Source organism: Esox lucius, chromosome 7, assembly GCF_011004845.1.
Source record: "Esox lucius isolate fEsoLuc1 chromosome 7, fEsoLuc1.pri, whole genome shotgun sequence".
In the NCBI taxonomy this organism is placed as follows: domain Eukaryota; kingdom Metazoa; phylum Chordata; class Actinopteri; order Esociformes; family Esocidae; genus Esox; species Esox lucius.
The window spans coordinates 29,047,863-29,062,329 of NC_047575.1; the positions used below are offsets into that span (position 1 = coordinate 29,047,863).

The 14,467-nt window shown below is 39.2% G+C and overlaps 3 protein-coding genes across 5 annotated transcripts in view; 2 read left to right on the top strand and 1 right to left on the bottom strand.

Moving 5' to 3' along the window:
* The first annotated feature begins 624 nt into the window (after positions 1-624).
* On the top strand, positions 625-3,410 carry foxr1 (forkhead box R1). Of its 2 annotated transcripts, none has more exons than XM_010870326.5 (6): positions 625-865; positions 1,046-1,144; positions 1,235-1,479; positions 1,550-1,818; positions 2,465-2,697; positions 3,216-3,410. In XM_010870326.5, exons 1-6 carry the CDS (start codon positions 745-747, stop codon positions 3,242-3,244), a joined length of 996 nt encoding a protein of 331 aa, XP_010868628.2. In that variant the 5' UTR covers positions 625-744; the 3' UTR covers positions 3,245-3,410. The 2 variants fall into 2 exon arrangements, with proteins under 2 accessions (XP_010868628.2, XP_019904158.2); XM_020048599.3 differs by having other exon boundaries at positions 629-865; positions 1,049-1,144.
* A 1,594-nt stretch (positions 3,411-5,004) lies between these two features.
* On the top strand, positions 5,005-13,427 carry ccdc84 (coiled-coil domain containing 84). Its single transcript, XM_010870325.4, has 11 exons — positions 5,005-5,430; positions 6,120-6,286; positions 6,654-6,752; positions 6,830-6,896; positions 7,299-7,361; positions 8,329-8,393; positions 9,177-9,291; positions 9,516-9,546; positions 11,794-11,892; positions 12,211-12,343; positions 12,890-13,427. Exons 1-11 carry the CDS (start codon positions 5,314-5,316, stop codon positions 12,996-12,998), a joined length of 1,065 nt encoding a protein of 354 aa, XP_010868627.2. The 5' UTR covers positions 5,005-5,313; the 3' UTR covers positions 12,999-13,427.
* LOC105010755 (glutamate receptor ionotropic, kainate 4) overlaps positions 13,391-14,467 on the bottom strand; it is a 55,986-nt gene continuing 54,909 nt past the window's right edge. For both annotated transcript variants that reach the window (XM_010870324.2, XM_020048648.1), the window contains one exon: positions 13,391-14,412. In XM_010870324.2, the coding sequence (XP_010868626.1) occupies positions 14,050-14,412 (363 nt within the window). In that variant the 3' untranslated portion in view covers positions 13,391-14,049. The remainder of the gene's footprint in view (positions 14,413-14,467) is intronic.

A 14,467-nucleotide genomic window follows, 5' to 3' on the forward strand; every position in this document is an offset into this window, starting at 1 on the left:
GGCTCTCATAACACCTGAGCAGTGCCACAGACTGACTCCATGCCACGCCGCATTGCTGCAGTAATTCAGGCAAAAGGAGCCCCAACTAAGTATTGAGTGCTGTACATGCTCATACTTTTCATGTTCATACTTTTCAGTTGGCCAACATTTCTAAAAATAATTTTGTAATATTCACATTTTCGGAGATACTGAATTTGGGATTTTCATTAGTTGTCAGTTATAATCACAATTAAAAGAAATAAACATTTGAAATATATCAGCCTGTGTGTAATGAATGAATATAATATACAAGTTTCACTTTTTGAATGGAATTACTGAAATAAATCAACTTTTTGATGATATTCTAATTTTATGACCAGCACCTGTAGTTTCGACTGTGTGGATCAGAGCAAATTTTGCCAATTTCAATATTACTTTAGTATGTTTATTGTAGCCATCTGACCATAGCAAGCTAGACAGCTACCTTCATTATAAGAAATGTAAATGCAAGCTAAAATTATTTTTGTTGAAGAATTGCTTCTATTTTGAAACGCACAGCAATCTCGGAATTACCACTTACCAGGTGTAGTTTTCCATTTCCCACGAGCACGTGAATCCATCCGAATTCTTCACACCTGCCATTACTATAATTGGCATCGTGAATTCCGTCAGAACAGATAAGTTTCGGAGAGGGTGGGATATGATAGCTCGTATGATAAATTAACGTACACATCAAATATAGGCCTACCTATCGACGGAACGAGAATGTCTCTACATTTTCAAACTCGAAGCAGGTTTCTTGAGCTCCATCTTTCAACCAGACTTTATGACTGGGATATGGAGGAAGAAATCAAGCTGACCACAACAACTGACCAGTTTTTTCAAGGTACAGAATTTTCGAACGTTGTTGATCTCACGGAATCTCCTTCGCGCAATTTACACAGTCAGTGTAGAATTAGTAACACTCTCTGCACTATTCATGGGATTTCTATTTGCAATTGAATATTTTTGCCATTGAATGTGGCCGTGGTCCAACACTTCGTTTAATTCGCCTGCATCTTGTTAGCAGACGATAAACGGAATGATCAGTATCTGGTTCAGTGGCATTATGCAAGAATATCAAGAAGAAAGGAGGACCTTTCTTATCAAAATCGCGAAAAGACGGGTAATGTGTGAAAAATTAAGTGAATATTTGTTATTGTCCCCATGATGTTTTACTTTTGGTGCTTGTAATGTTATTGTACTTGTCTTTCAGAATCTCCAGTAGAGCCAAATCTATGGTTGATGGTCAACCCCAACCTAGCCTGCCCAATAAAGTATCCAAAAAAAGTAACAAAGATATTGAGTCCGAAAACACCACTGGAACACCCGGCCCCTGTACAGCCCACGGTCAACCATGTCAAACGCATGTCTGCCCAAAATGTGTTCCCAGCTTCACATATTGAGGGCACCTGCTTGGAAGAATCTCTACATGATGCCTCCTCATCCAGCGAGTACATGGTAGGACAACTCTGATCAGGGGTTTGTCAAGCATTATTATCAGTTATTTTATTTTTTTTGCCTTTCATAGCTTACAGATGAGGATGACACCTCTTCAGTAGATCTCCCCATTTGTCGGAAACTCAAAACTGCTCGCAAGGCAAAGGCTTCTAAGCGCGAACCACGGAAGCTGAGTCTGGCTCACAGCAAGCGCCTCCAGCAGGTCCTTCAGGATAATAACAACATGAAGAATGGAGCCTGGCCACGCCCCCCTGTCAACTACTGCATTTTAATCGCCATGGCGCTTAGCAGCAGCCGTACTGGCAGCCTCAATGTCCAGCAGATCTATAACTTCACAAGGTACAGGCAACAGACCACTGTACCATCATGGATTGATGAACTGATGGCTGTGTTTTCATTTGTTACTTTTGTTACCTCCCTAACCTCCTTGGGCCTCCCCAGACTTATCACATTTTAATTTTCATTCTAAACGGACACCCGATTCAATTAGTCAAAGGACTTTTTGCCAGTTTTGGATTAAAACCAATATAGACATTTTCTGGGGAGGTCTGAGGAGAGGTTTGGTGAAGTGGCAGAAGACTTAATCCCCAACTGAGCCCTTAACCCTTCACATTCCTATGCACTTGGGTATCTCAAAGGATGTCACTGGTATAATGTATGGACAGGAACCCAGCTTGCCTTCTGTTAGGCTAGGTGTAGAAGAGTCTCCACTTTGCTTATACCAATGAAATTCTCTCATCTCATACACTACTTAACCGATTGCATTGTTTTTTTTAAGCTGAGACACAAGCATTTTGCTACACCTGCAACATATGCTATAATGTGCATGTACATTTTTAAACAACTCCCTATGGCCATTTAGATTAGAGTTTTGGAGAATTGGGATTGGATTATCTAATATGTTGTGTTGCAACCCCTTTGAGGTCACAGTGCTTGTTAGTGTAATAGGAAAATGTTTTGATGTTTTCCCAACTCCCTGTCCCAGAGAGCACTTCCCATTCTTCCAGACTGCCCCCGATGGCTGGAAGAACACTATCCGTCACAACCTGTGTTTCAGCAACAGCTTTCGCAAGACCGCCCAGCAGGTGTGCAGTGAGGGGAAGAGGAAGTCCTGTCTGTGGCACCTTACTCCAGATGGGCGCCGGAGGCTGAGAGATGAGATTCACACCTTAACGGGAGACTCATACAAAGTGTTGAAGAGGAGCATGAATAACCCTGGTGAGTTTCAGGGCAGTAGTATCATTGCATATTAAGCCCTTTAAGTTTATCGGATGTGTACACATTATAGCAGATGTTGCCTGTATAGCCACAATTCCAGTCCCCATGAGAAACTGCTATTTTAAGCTCAGGTTAATATTTTTGGGGTCTCAAAAAGATGGTAAAACCGCTGATGAAACACTGCCAATGCAATGTGGTTGAGTTTTGGCAAATGGGATTGAATGTTGGCATGAGTGTGCAGAAAGGCTCTTTGATGGAGATTCAAGTGCAAGGAAGATTACAGCTGTCTATTGAAGGCTGCCCTGGGACACTTATTTTCTTGTCATTTACATTTGTAGGGCTGTGTATGCATTGTTGCAGGCCCAATGTCAACCATTACTACATAATAGCCTTACTAATTTATTGGTCAATCAGCTACTATTGAAATGATTTGGATTAACAGGAGGACTTTCATGCTGCGCTAGAAATTTCAAATGTCGGTTGCTGTTACATGGATTAAATGTTTTTCTTTTTGACAGAGATGATTCAAACATTGTTTGAGCTATGAGCTATGCCAGATGTATCCCCAAAATGAAGTAGGAAGACACACTGGCTGCAATGCAAGGGGTGTTAATGGATAAGTGAACAGGAGTGTTTCAATTCTATTTTTTTTCTCAATGATTTTCTTTTCTTTCGGCAGGCCTTTGGGCTTTATATGTTTTTCAGCCACATTTTATTTGTATTTCAATGTATTATTTTAATGTTTACTTTTGTATGAATAAGCAATAAAATAATTTTGCCGAATGACTCAGAACTTGCCCCTCTCCTATCCAATTTTTTCTAGTTTTGCCCTTAAGTGCTGTAAAATCAATATAAAAAAATGTGTGTGTATATATATATATATATATATATATATATATATATATATATATATATATATATATATATATATATATATATATATATATATATATATATATATATATATATATTTCAGTTAGATCTATACAAATCCTATTGTATTATTATTGAAGAATATAAAAATGTTGATGTATATCACATTTAAAGCACAAATAACACAGAACTAAGGAAAATGTCTAGCATATATTTATGGTAACAGCAATCCATGTAAAAAAAATAAATAAGCATTTATAATGCTGCAGTTAATGTTAGGAGTTGTAATCAACTTTTTAACCATTATCATTTATGTAGTTCTGTACTATTCTTTATTTGCATGTAAAGGTGAAGTGATTCTTACATAATTTATAAGCAAAATAACATTTGAAAAAGAAACCCATTGATTAAAGTCACTTTGACCCCTTTGCCGCTAATGGCTACAGCATAAGTAGAGACATTTCTTCAGGCGCACCATGATTTGACACGATATTCCAACTCCTCTCATCGAGAGCTTTTAGTTTGATGTGTCGAAAGTCCGTAACCCGGAAGTGCTTTGTAATACTCACAGGACTTAAGTGACGTAGGGATGACGTACGTGATAGTGTTTTGGTTTTTAGAGTAGCGTCATGCTGGCAATGTTAGAGATTCCGTAGCAACCATAAGACATCCGGTTTTCTGCTTTTGCCTTCAAAATTAAGGTCCGCGGTAAAACGCGATATTAATAATATTCATATATTTAGCCGCTTTGCGTAGTGTATATTGTAAAGATATAGATAAAAGGAATATCTACATATAAAAACAAAATAATGCTGTTGAAATAATAATGCTGTTTAAATAATACTTCACAAGGGATGAATAATATTCTAAGGTGGAGCACATTGAGAAATGGAGATGGAGTAAACTATTTTTGTAAACACTTCATATTATAAAAATGATGATGAATCCTTGATGTAACATTGGCGGAGTAAAATGCCAGCAAAGTATGAAAATAAATGAATATAAAATATAAAATGTCTTAGAGGTACATTTTCTTAAAATGTATATCAGTATTGAATAGTGATAGCTTCATTAGCGTTATTAGCGTTATTAGCATGATATTATGCTGGCAGCAATCGGATTTTCTTTATCACAATAAAAGCCATCATTGAAATTTATAAGGCAATATAGTTAACGATCTAGTCTGTAAAAAAGAACAGACACAAACAATATTGGAACGGAAATTAATTGTAAAATGTGCAGACTAGATTGCTGACGTTATTGCCTTATATATTTCAACGATGGCTTATATTTTGAAAAATAAATTCTCAGTTAGCGCTACTAGCATAATATCCTGGTGCTAAAAGAACGGTAGTGAAGCCTATGGCCAATACTATTATTGAAGTAATTCGTTGGCCTCCTTTATTTTGAAATGTTCCTAATTTTCGTGACGCGGAAGTGTTTTTCAATGTTGCTCACAAGACGCGGATAGATTTTATTTAGCTAGTCATTACCGAGCAATACATTGCCCACGTTATTTATTTTAGCATGAGCAGATAGTTTATTCATACGATACCTTATTAATTCATGATAAATAGACGCAAAACCTAGCATGAAACGGAAGCTAAGTTAACAAGCTGGCTATCTTACGAGCCAGACCAATAAACAACCCTGGATCGACAGTCTGTAGTGTAGGATCAATGCGTTGTTTGACCCTGGAGTTGGTCTGTTTGACGTGTAGAAAATCGACGAGTCCGGCTGAAAATGGGTGCATTTTATTGTGCGATTTGTAGGCAAACATCGTTTTCTGGAAAAGCGCACATCTTCGGAAAAAGTCACCAGAGCAAACTCAAAGTGGTCCTTGTGAAATTCCTTGAGAAGGTAAAAGTGTCAACCACAGACTAGGCTACCCTGTTCCCCAGCTAGTACTAATTATGTGCAAATACTGGGTCTGTAATATATTTTTTACTATGTAATTCTTTTTGCATTGTGCAGTTCTGCAATTTCTCTGCTGTTTCAAAACTGCCTGGAAAGATTCATCTTGTGTACAGTACTACAGTAGTAACTGACCTAATTGATCAGTTGTTACAATTTGTTTGGCTAATTATTTCAGGTTAATTGAACCCCCCAAAAAATAACCCACAATAATCAAAAACAGGAAGCCATTTCAGGAACAGGGTTGACTACAGTACTTTATACATGTCAACCACAGACTGCTTGCTAGGCCTAAAATGAATATTATACTCAAGGAATGTTTTTATGCCACTTGAAGATGCATGCCAGGATTCTTGTCCACTAGTTGTAAAGGTGGTGCTGTCAAACTGAATGGTCCCCTGAAGTTGTGTACTATTATGTCATTTATGTGCCCCATCTCATCAAAACAACTTGCTTTCAAAGTTCGGATTAGATTACTTGCTGAGGTATAATAGTGATTCTAAGTATGTGTTACACATACAGACCAAAATGGGAGGTTTAAAAATATGTATTGTTATTTTCGAAAGGCCTAGATTGCATTTTCAACAATATTTCAGTCCTGAAAGACATGCCCAGTGTTCTGCTGTGTTTCACAGGTGAAAGAGGCCCGTCGAACGATAAAAACTCCCCAGGTGGAGAAGTATGACTGCACTCAGCACCAGCGCAGATTTTGGTGTTACTGCTGTGGGGTCGAAGTAGAGCGAGACGTCACCGATGGCAACCTCACCGTGCTGTTCGGAGGCTTGCTGGAACACATGGCCACGTAAAACATAGTAGTAACTAATGCCTTACTAACGAGAAAGCAGTCAGGCATAATGTCATTCATTTTCATGTTGTGGGATACTTTCCCATTTTTATGTTCAGTCACCTCTGACAGCTTTCTTTTTTAATAGCTGTGTAGCCAATGGGGTTCAGTTGACTGTCACTTAGCGGAGGCCTGATCCAAAGAGACAGTGTAGTGCATTCCTCTTAAGGTGGAACAACAACCTAGTAATAGTACATTGTACTCAACGAAGTAGCTAGCAGAAGAGTTATTGCTTGGAGGGGGAAAAATGGAATACTGTACTTTATATATCATTAGATTCAGCACTGTATATTTCTCAGGGATTAATATCATTTGTATTTTTCAGGCCTGAGCACAGGAAGGGCACCCATGCATTCTGGTGGGAGAACAAAGCTGACCCCAAACTGAAGGGCAAGTTTATAGTCACAGAAGAGGAAAGTGAAAGGTCAGAGCTTCACTGGAAGATTTTTTTACATACAATTGTGCTGTGGAATGTCCCTAAACCTTCTGTTTTCACTTCAGGTTTAAAACAGAGGTGGCCAAAGCATTGGAGTCATTTGAAGAGAAAGAGGATGAGCTTATCAAGCAGGTATGACTAAAGTAACTAAGTAAAAAGTCTTCCCATGTTTAAATAGGATCCAACAGCCCTTGCCAGAGAGCTAAGGTATTTCACAGATTGACAGGAGCCCTGTTGGTCCAGTTACTCAGTAGTATTAACAGAGGCCTGTTAAGCATTTGCTTAAATGTACTCCTCCATCGTGTCATGTGTCTTTTTCATTTTGATTTTAAAGGCAAAATCCATCCTAGATAAGCACTCCAAATCCTTTAGTGAAAACAGGCACTGACATTGGCTTCTCGAAGATGTGCAGTGTAACACTATTTTTGTGTCTCTGAGATGCTTTATAAACATACTATCCATCTAGCATGTGAATGTGAGAACCCTATTCTAGCCTGGGCTGACATCTGACTCTGGACATTGTCTGTCCTCTAGCAAGCCACTCTTATCCGAGCCAGGGAGCAGCATCGCCAGGAGGTCCTCCAGTCCCTCACAGAGGTTTGTTTACCCAGGATGCAACAACAGTATCCATATCACTGCCACTGGCCCAGTTTGATCGGGTGTGAGATTTTTTTTGCGACTGGTATCTTAGGCTGCATCCCAATTCATATACCAGCCTTAGTAAATACACAAAATGTCTTAGACCAGAAATTTTGTTTTTGACATTCACCTTGTCAACAGGTATTTCTGACATCTCAGGAGTTGTCCTCAGGTAACAATGGAGGACAACAAAAGGACAACAATGGTTGTCCTCAATTGATAATAGAAAAAGGAAGGCAGTCAGTGGTTCCTGCGCCTTGACTCGAAATGGCTTTGTAGTAGTTTAAAGAATGTTTTGAAATAATCTAGAGCAGTGCTGCCCAATCCTGTTCCTGGAGATCTACTGTCCTGTATATTTTATATTTAACCCTAATTTAGCAGTAAAAATTGGGGTTGGAGAGAACCTACAGGCATGTCTCCAGGATCTCCAGGGACAAGTTTGGGCAGTCCTCCTCTAGATACTTGCATGCAACTGTATTATTTCCCCTGTGTGTTATCTTTATATTTGCAGTATCTTAAAGTGTTGTGATTAAGAATTGAGATTATTTTACATTTACATGCAAGTCATTTCAAAGTCTCTGTTATGACTAAGTTGGTAGTGCATCCATTTGGTCTTCCAGGTTGGTTAAAGTACAGCAGCACCTGCTGCGCTCCACAAACATGTTGCCTACCCCTACCTGAACAGGGACCTGTTTTTAACTATTTTAAAGTGAAATTTGGAACAAAGAAACAATTCACTATTTTCTTTATTTGTTTAACATAGAATGTTTTGAATATAGATGCTCTTAAGATCACATTTAGTCACACCTTATTGAAAGTTATGAAGAAAAACATAGCTTCATAGTGTGGGAGCCAGAGCCCCAAAGTGTGATAATGAACGAACTGCTATATGAACCACTGTTGGCATTTCCTGAATCAACTTCAGCCTGAGACAGAGCTGGAGCCATCAAACTCACAGGACCCATGCAGCTCAGTGGAGGAGCCTTCCAGGTGAGAAGTTGTACTCCTGTTAGACTGTCTGGACAAACTGATTACTTCCCGCTGTGTACTACTGCTCAAAATATTCCCAAATTCCTATGTTCTCCAGAAAACCTATTTAGAAATATTACAGGAATAAGAGGTTAATGTTACACTGTCCAACTGGGATGTCTGGACAACCTGGGCAAGTTTGGGAAAGTTACTGCTTTTTTGCTACCCTAACTTCATCACTACCTAAATCAATGCCTTGTTGGCCTGTTGCCCACACCCCAAAACATGGAACAGTATCTATCATAAGGAAGATCACTGAGGATGTTTGAGTAGATTCATCAAAAAATGTCTTCCTGCAAGCTTTTGTTTGTAAAAATGTCTAGTGGTTCATTTGTGTTTGGACTGTGTTGTTCTGTATAGTTCTTAATAAACAGGACCCGGATGTGTTCCCAGATGGCTTCCCAAAGTGGCAACCTGTAAATCCCTATACTCAATGGTCTTTCCAAAAGGCTGAAATTCACCCCTATATGTTTTACAGAATACAGTGTTTTAATGTCTAACCTAGCATGGACCTACTGGCTTAGTATAACTTATTTAACATGAATAATTTGCAGAAATAGTGTTAAGTGAATTAGCTGCTGTTAGTACACATTTTGGACCACAGTAGATATGTTATCTGGTTCTCCTTGCATTTGGAGATGTCATAAGTAGTATTGTGGAAGTGATCTGTCTTTGTGTGTGGTGTTCAGATCATCACCTGTGGTGGGTATACATTTCTTTGATCTCATTCATGTGAATTTGTAGCTCTCACGTTAGGACTCCTGGATCCAATGAGCAAGCTGGGCATGGCCGTGTTGACCGAATGGTGGCAACACAGTGGGCGGGGCCTGGAAAAGGCCTGACCTTCATTGGCTACCAGGTACACTGGCACATTTACTATTGGTGTGTTCCTCCTACTCAAACATTGGTGACACCTGTCAGATTTTACAACACTTGGAAAGGTTATGTATGAATGAACCACATTATAGTAGTATGATAATATGGGAAGTTGCATGCAACCATTTGTTGATTGATGCAATGTCTTTTTTTACGTGATGAATATGTCAATATGTAATATAAATACTTTTTGCTTGTGTACAACAGGATCTTTCTAACAGTGGAAACGTTCATACAGGTAATTGAAAATGTATAACAGTACTTCAATGCAGTGTTTCTGTTAGGAGCTTGTGACACCAGACATTTGACTGGTAGCATTTTAGTTTACTAGACAATTCTACTGATCTATACAGGTGCTGGTCATATAATTAGAATATCATCAAAAAGTTGATTTATTTCAGTAATTCCATTCAAAAAGTTAAACTTTTATATTATATTCATTCATTACACACAGACTGATATTTAAAATGTTTATTTCTTTTAATTTTGATGATTATAACTGACAACTAATGAAAATCCCAAATTCAGTATATCAGAAAATTTTAATATTACTTAAGACCAATACATTTTTTTTTTTTTAGAAATGTTGGCCAACTGAAAAGTATGAACATGAAAAGTATGAGCATGTACAGCACTCAATACTTAGTTGGGGCTCCTTTTGCCTGAATTACTGCAGCAATGCGGCGTGGCATGGAGTCGATCAGTCTGTGGCACTGCTCAGGTGTTATGAGAGCCCAGGTTGCTCTGATAGTGGCCTTCAGCTCTTCTGCATTGTTGGGTCTGGCGTATCGCATCTTCCTCTTCACAATACCCCATAGATTTTCTATAGGGTTAAGGTCAGGCGAGTTTGCTCACCAATTTAGAACAGGGATACCATGGTCCTTAAACCAGGTACTGGTAGCTTTGGCACTGTGTGCAGGTGCCAAGTCCTGTTGGAAAATGAAATCTGTATCTCCATAAAGTTGGTCAGCAGCAGGAAGCATGAAGTGCTCTAAAACTTCCTGGTAGACGTCTGCGTTGACCTTGGACCTCAGAAAACACAGTGGACCTACACCAGCAGATGACATGGCACCCCAAACCATCACTGACTGTGGAAACTTTAAACTGGACTACAAGCAATGTGGATTCTGTGCCTCTCCTCTCTTCCTCCAGACTCTGGGACCTTGATTTCCAAAGGAAATGCAAAGTTTACTTTCATCAGTGAACATAAATCAGTAGCAGTCCAGTCCTTTTTGTCTTTAGCCCAGGTGAGACGCTTCTGACGCTGTGTCTTATCCAAGAGTGGCTTGACACAAGGAATGCGACAGCTGAAACCCATGTCTTGCATACATCTGTGCATGGTGGTTTCTTGAATCACTGACTCCAATGCAGTCCACTCTTTGTGAATCTCCCCCACATTTTTGAATGGCTTTTGTTTCACAATCCTCTCCAGGGTGCGGTTATCCCTATTGCTTGTACACTTTTTTTCTACCACATATTTTCCTTCCCTTTGCCTCTCTATTAATGTGCTTGGACACAGAGCTCTGTGAACAGCCAGCCTCATTAGCAATGACCTTTTGTGTCTTGCCCGCCTTGTGCAAGGTGTCAATGGTCGTCTTTTGGACAGATGTCAAGTCAGCAGTCTTCCCCATGATTGTGTAGCCTACATAACTAGACTGAAAGACCATTTAAAGGCCTTTGCAGGTGTTTTGAGTTAATTAGCTGGTTAGAGTGTGGCACCAGGTGTCTTCAATATTGAACCTTTTCACAATATTCTAATTTTCTGAGAAACTGAATTTGGGGTTTTCATTAGTTGTCAGTTATAATCATCAAAATTAAAAGAGAGAAATATATCAGTCTGTGTGGAATGAATGTATACATTATACAGGTTTCACTTTTTGACTGGAATTACTGAAAAAAATAAACTTTTTGATGATATTCTAATTATATGACCAGCACCTGTATATATTGAGTAAGCAACCCACAATACATATAGATATCAGTAGAATTTGCTCCAAATGGCAAAATGTACATTGTGGTTATTCTGACAGTGGTTTTCTGTATTTAAACAAAAAAACTGTCTGTTTTCTCACTTGATGAATTCCACTACAGGAGTGCAGGCTGTTCCCTCACTAAATGTATTTAAAGGCCTGGGGTACAGGCTATTTTCTTACTTTTTCTTACTTGCACTAACTACCAACTTGAAATACCAAATGGATCATGATTTAGAACTGCTAATAGATCACATTATGGTGAATATTTAAATGATTGAATCTAGTAAATATGCTTTCCTTTATCTCAAGGCTAGAATAAATGTGGACACTGAATGCAGATAAAGTAAATCCCAGCTCTAAAAGAGACCTTGGTCTCAGTCTGTGTTCCTTTTTGAAATAAAGGTCAAATAATTGCTGGCTAACGGAAACCCTGCATTAACATCCATTATCTAGTTATCTATATGTGTAGGTGCCCAACTCTGTAATGGATTGTGATGGTCTTTGTGTTTTAGGAGCTATTCCTCCATGGCTACAGGAGGAGCCCCAGGAAGGTGGCTCCAGGGCAACAGAGCAGGAGATCGGCCCATCGCTCCAGGACTTCCTCAAACAGAGTAGGTCCCTTAGGGTTCAAACAGACTGAATCATGAAAGTTGTGGTAATTATCTCTGTGGTCAATTATCCAGGAAAGGAAGACTCCTGTCGAAAACTAATCTGCTACCCCTTGTTGCCACGTCCGTGACCAAATTATTGATCAAATTAAGAGCCATGTTGAGACCACTGTGTAAAAAGGGATCTCAATTCAGTCCATTAATCCATTCTAGGTTTGGCTTTGACCAAATCACATTTGTCTTTTGTTCTCTTCTAGCTTCTTGCCTAATTAATGTCCCCCCCCCCCCCCCCGACACTCACCTTGCCATCTCTCCCCACAGAGGAGCAGGAGAAGCTGAAGAAACTTCCCCCTAATCGGGTGGGGGCTAACTTTGACCACAGCTCCCAGACCGACGCTAACTGGCTGCCTTCATTTGGCCGTGTGTGGAACAGCGGACGGCGCTGGCAGTCCAGGTGAGGTTCTCGACCTGCAGTAATCTGGCTGACACCCGCTCTTCATCATGCTGGTTGTCTCAGCCAGACTACTCCTGCAGCACAGCAGTCATTTGCATCACGCTAATTGAGAACAGTGAAATCATTTATGAAGGAGTGTTGTAGATTGAGGCTATTTGTTGTAGATATCATATGAGGGCAGTCCTTTCTGTTTGTATATTTCTGGGGGTAATTTGACTGTGTATAGGAAGCAGGGGGCGGGGTAGACATGCAGTACATGTGCATGTGACTCTGCAGTGTTACTACACTACGTGTTACTACACTACGCTCCTGCACTCAGGGTGGTTCTAGAAGAAAGCAAACAAGTGTTTTTCTTGTGTTTGGCACTTTTTTTTATTATTCTTACTCATCTTTAATATTTCTACGGTGCTCTTTATTACAGCGTTTGCAAAATTAGTAAACCTGTAGTAGTAGTAGTAGTAATAATAATAATAATAATAATAATAATAATAATAATGGAAAGCAAATTGGCTTTTTATTATGAAATGTTTTGTTTTTCCCTACTAGGCATCAGTTCAGAGAGGAAGAGGGACAAACCAACAAAAGAAAGAGAAAGAGGGATCACAGGTCTGATGAAACGAAGAAACCTACATTGACAAATAATGAACACAATTGATTTGTATTGTAAATATAGAATGTATTGTACTTAGAGAAATTGTATCATTTAATGGCTTGAGTGGTTTAATGAAAATAAACTATTGGTTTGGAAATGCTTTTATTTCAGATGTTAAAAAATTAACATGACTGATACTATAGCTGGTGTTGTAGGGCTGAGTTTTAGTGACTGCATCTGGTTACAACACCAGCTGTAGTATCAGCCAGATGCTATTTCTTTTTTACCTGCAGTTGGATGCTGTGACCGCTTATAATTTAACAGACTTATATATATATATATTCTGGAAGTACGCTCAATGATATCAGTGTTGTCCTCTATCTGGAAATATCCAACTTATTTCATAACAGGATCATATTAGCAGTCATTTGGAAAAAAGACAACTGTTACAGGAATGGAATTTAATCATTTTAATAGACTTGATCTGTAAATAATTGATTGTTGGCAGTTTTTCATGGGTTTTAAAACCTGACCACACATACTACATTGATGTCACACTAACCACATGTTTTTTTCATGCACAGAAAACATTTAGCCACCACCCAATGACGTTGTTGAAATGATCATAGTATAGTACCCTCAAGCACGTCTTGCTGCTGTCTTCACCATCTAACCAACACCGCAGGTGATGAAATGATGGCCTCCTTATGCATCCACTGCATATTTGAGGAGAGTTGGCTTTTACTGGAAATTCAGCCTGCTTATGTTGAATTGTTAAGTGAAACTAATAATATATGCATTTGTTCTCCAAAAGACGAGTGGCAGGTACATCTGGTTTTGTTAAGGCTATATAGTTCATTTGGCAATGTGAAACTGTACTCCCATTATTAAGTTAAATGTAATTTGCTTGATTTAGGGGGGCCAACGTTCTTGTTCGTAGTTTAATATTACATTAATTTTCAGATAAAACAGACAACTGCATTTTTTAAAATTGGGAGCAAGAAATTTGCCTGTTACTGACCGCTTTTTTAGGCAGGTGATTTTAGAAAAGAAAAAATCAATCCCTGTTGAAGTCTATGGGCACTTCTCCCCTATTTAAATAAACACACATATGCTAAACATTCTCTTCTCTCAGTTCTGGTAAGTATTCTCTTGTCGGTGGTGGTCGCATTCGCAGTCCTTTATATCCCCTGCACTCCGGGCAGATGCGGACATGAGTGCAGCCGAGTGGAGCCAAAATGGCTTCCTGTTCGGGTCTATGAGACAGTGGATCCATAGGATCACTGCTACTGTTCTCCATCCTGCGCACCATGCCGTTACTGAGGGAGCAAGTGGCTGACCCGGGCATGCACTCCCCCGGGAGCGGAGGGTGTGCCTGTAATAATGTACCTGGGCCTCTTAAACCTTGCAGAGCAATACTGTTCTCACACAGCAGAATCCAATGGAGAGCCCTCAGCATATCTGTAAACATGGAGAGCTAGGAAACAATGGGAAAGGGCACAATCATATGGTTTGTTTTTTTGTTTAGAAAT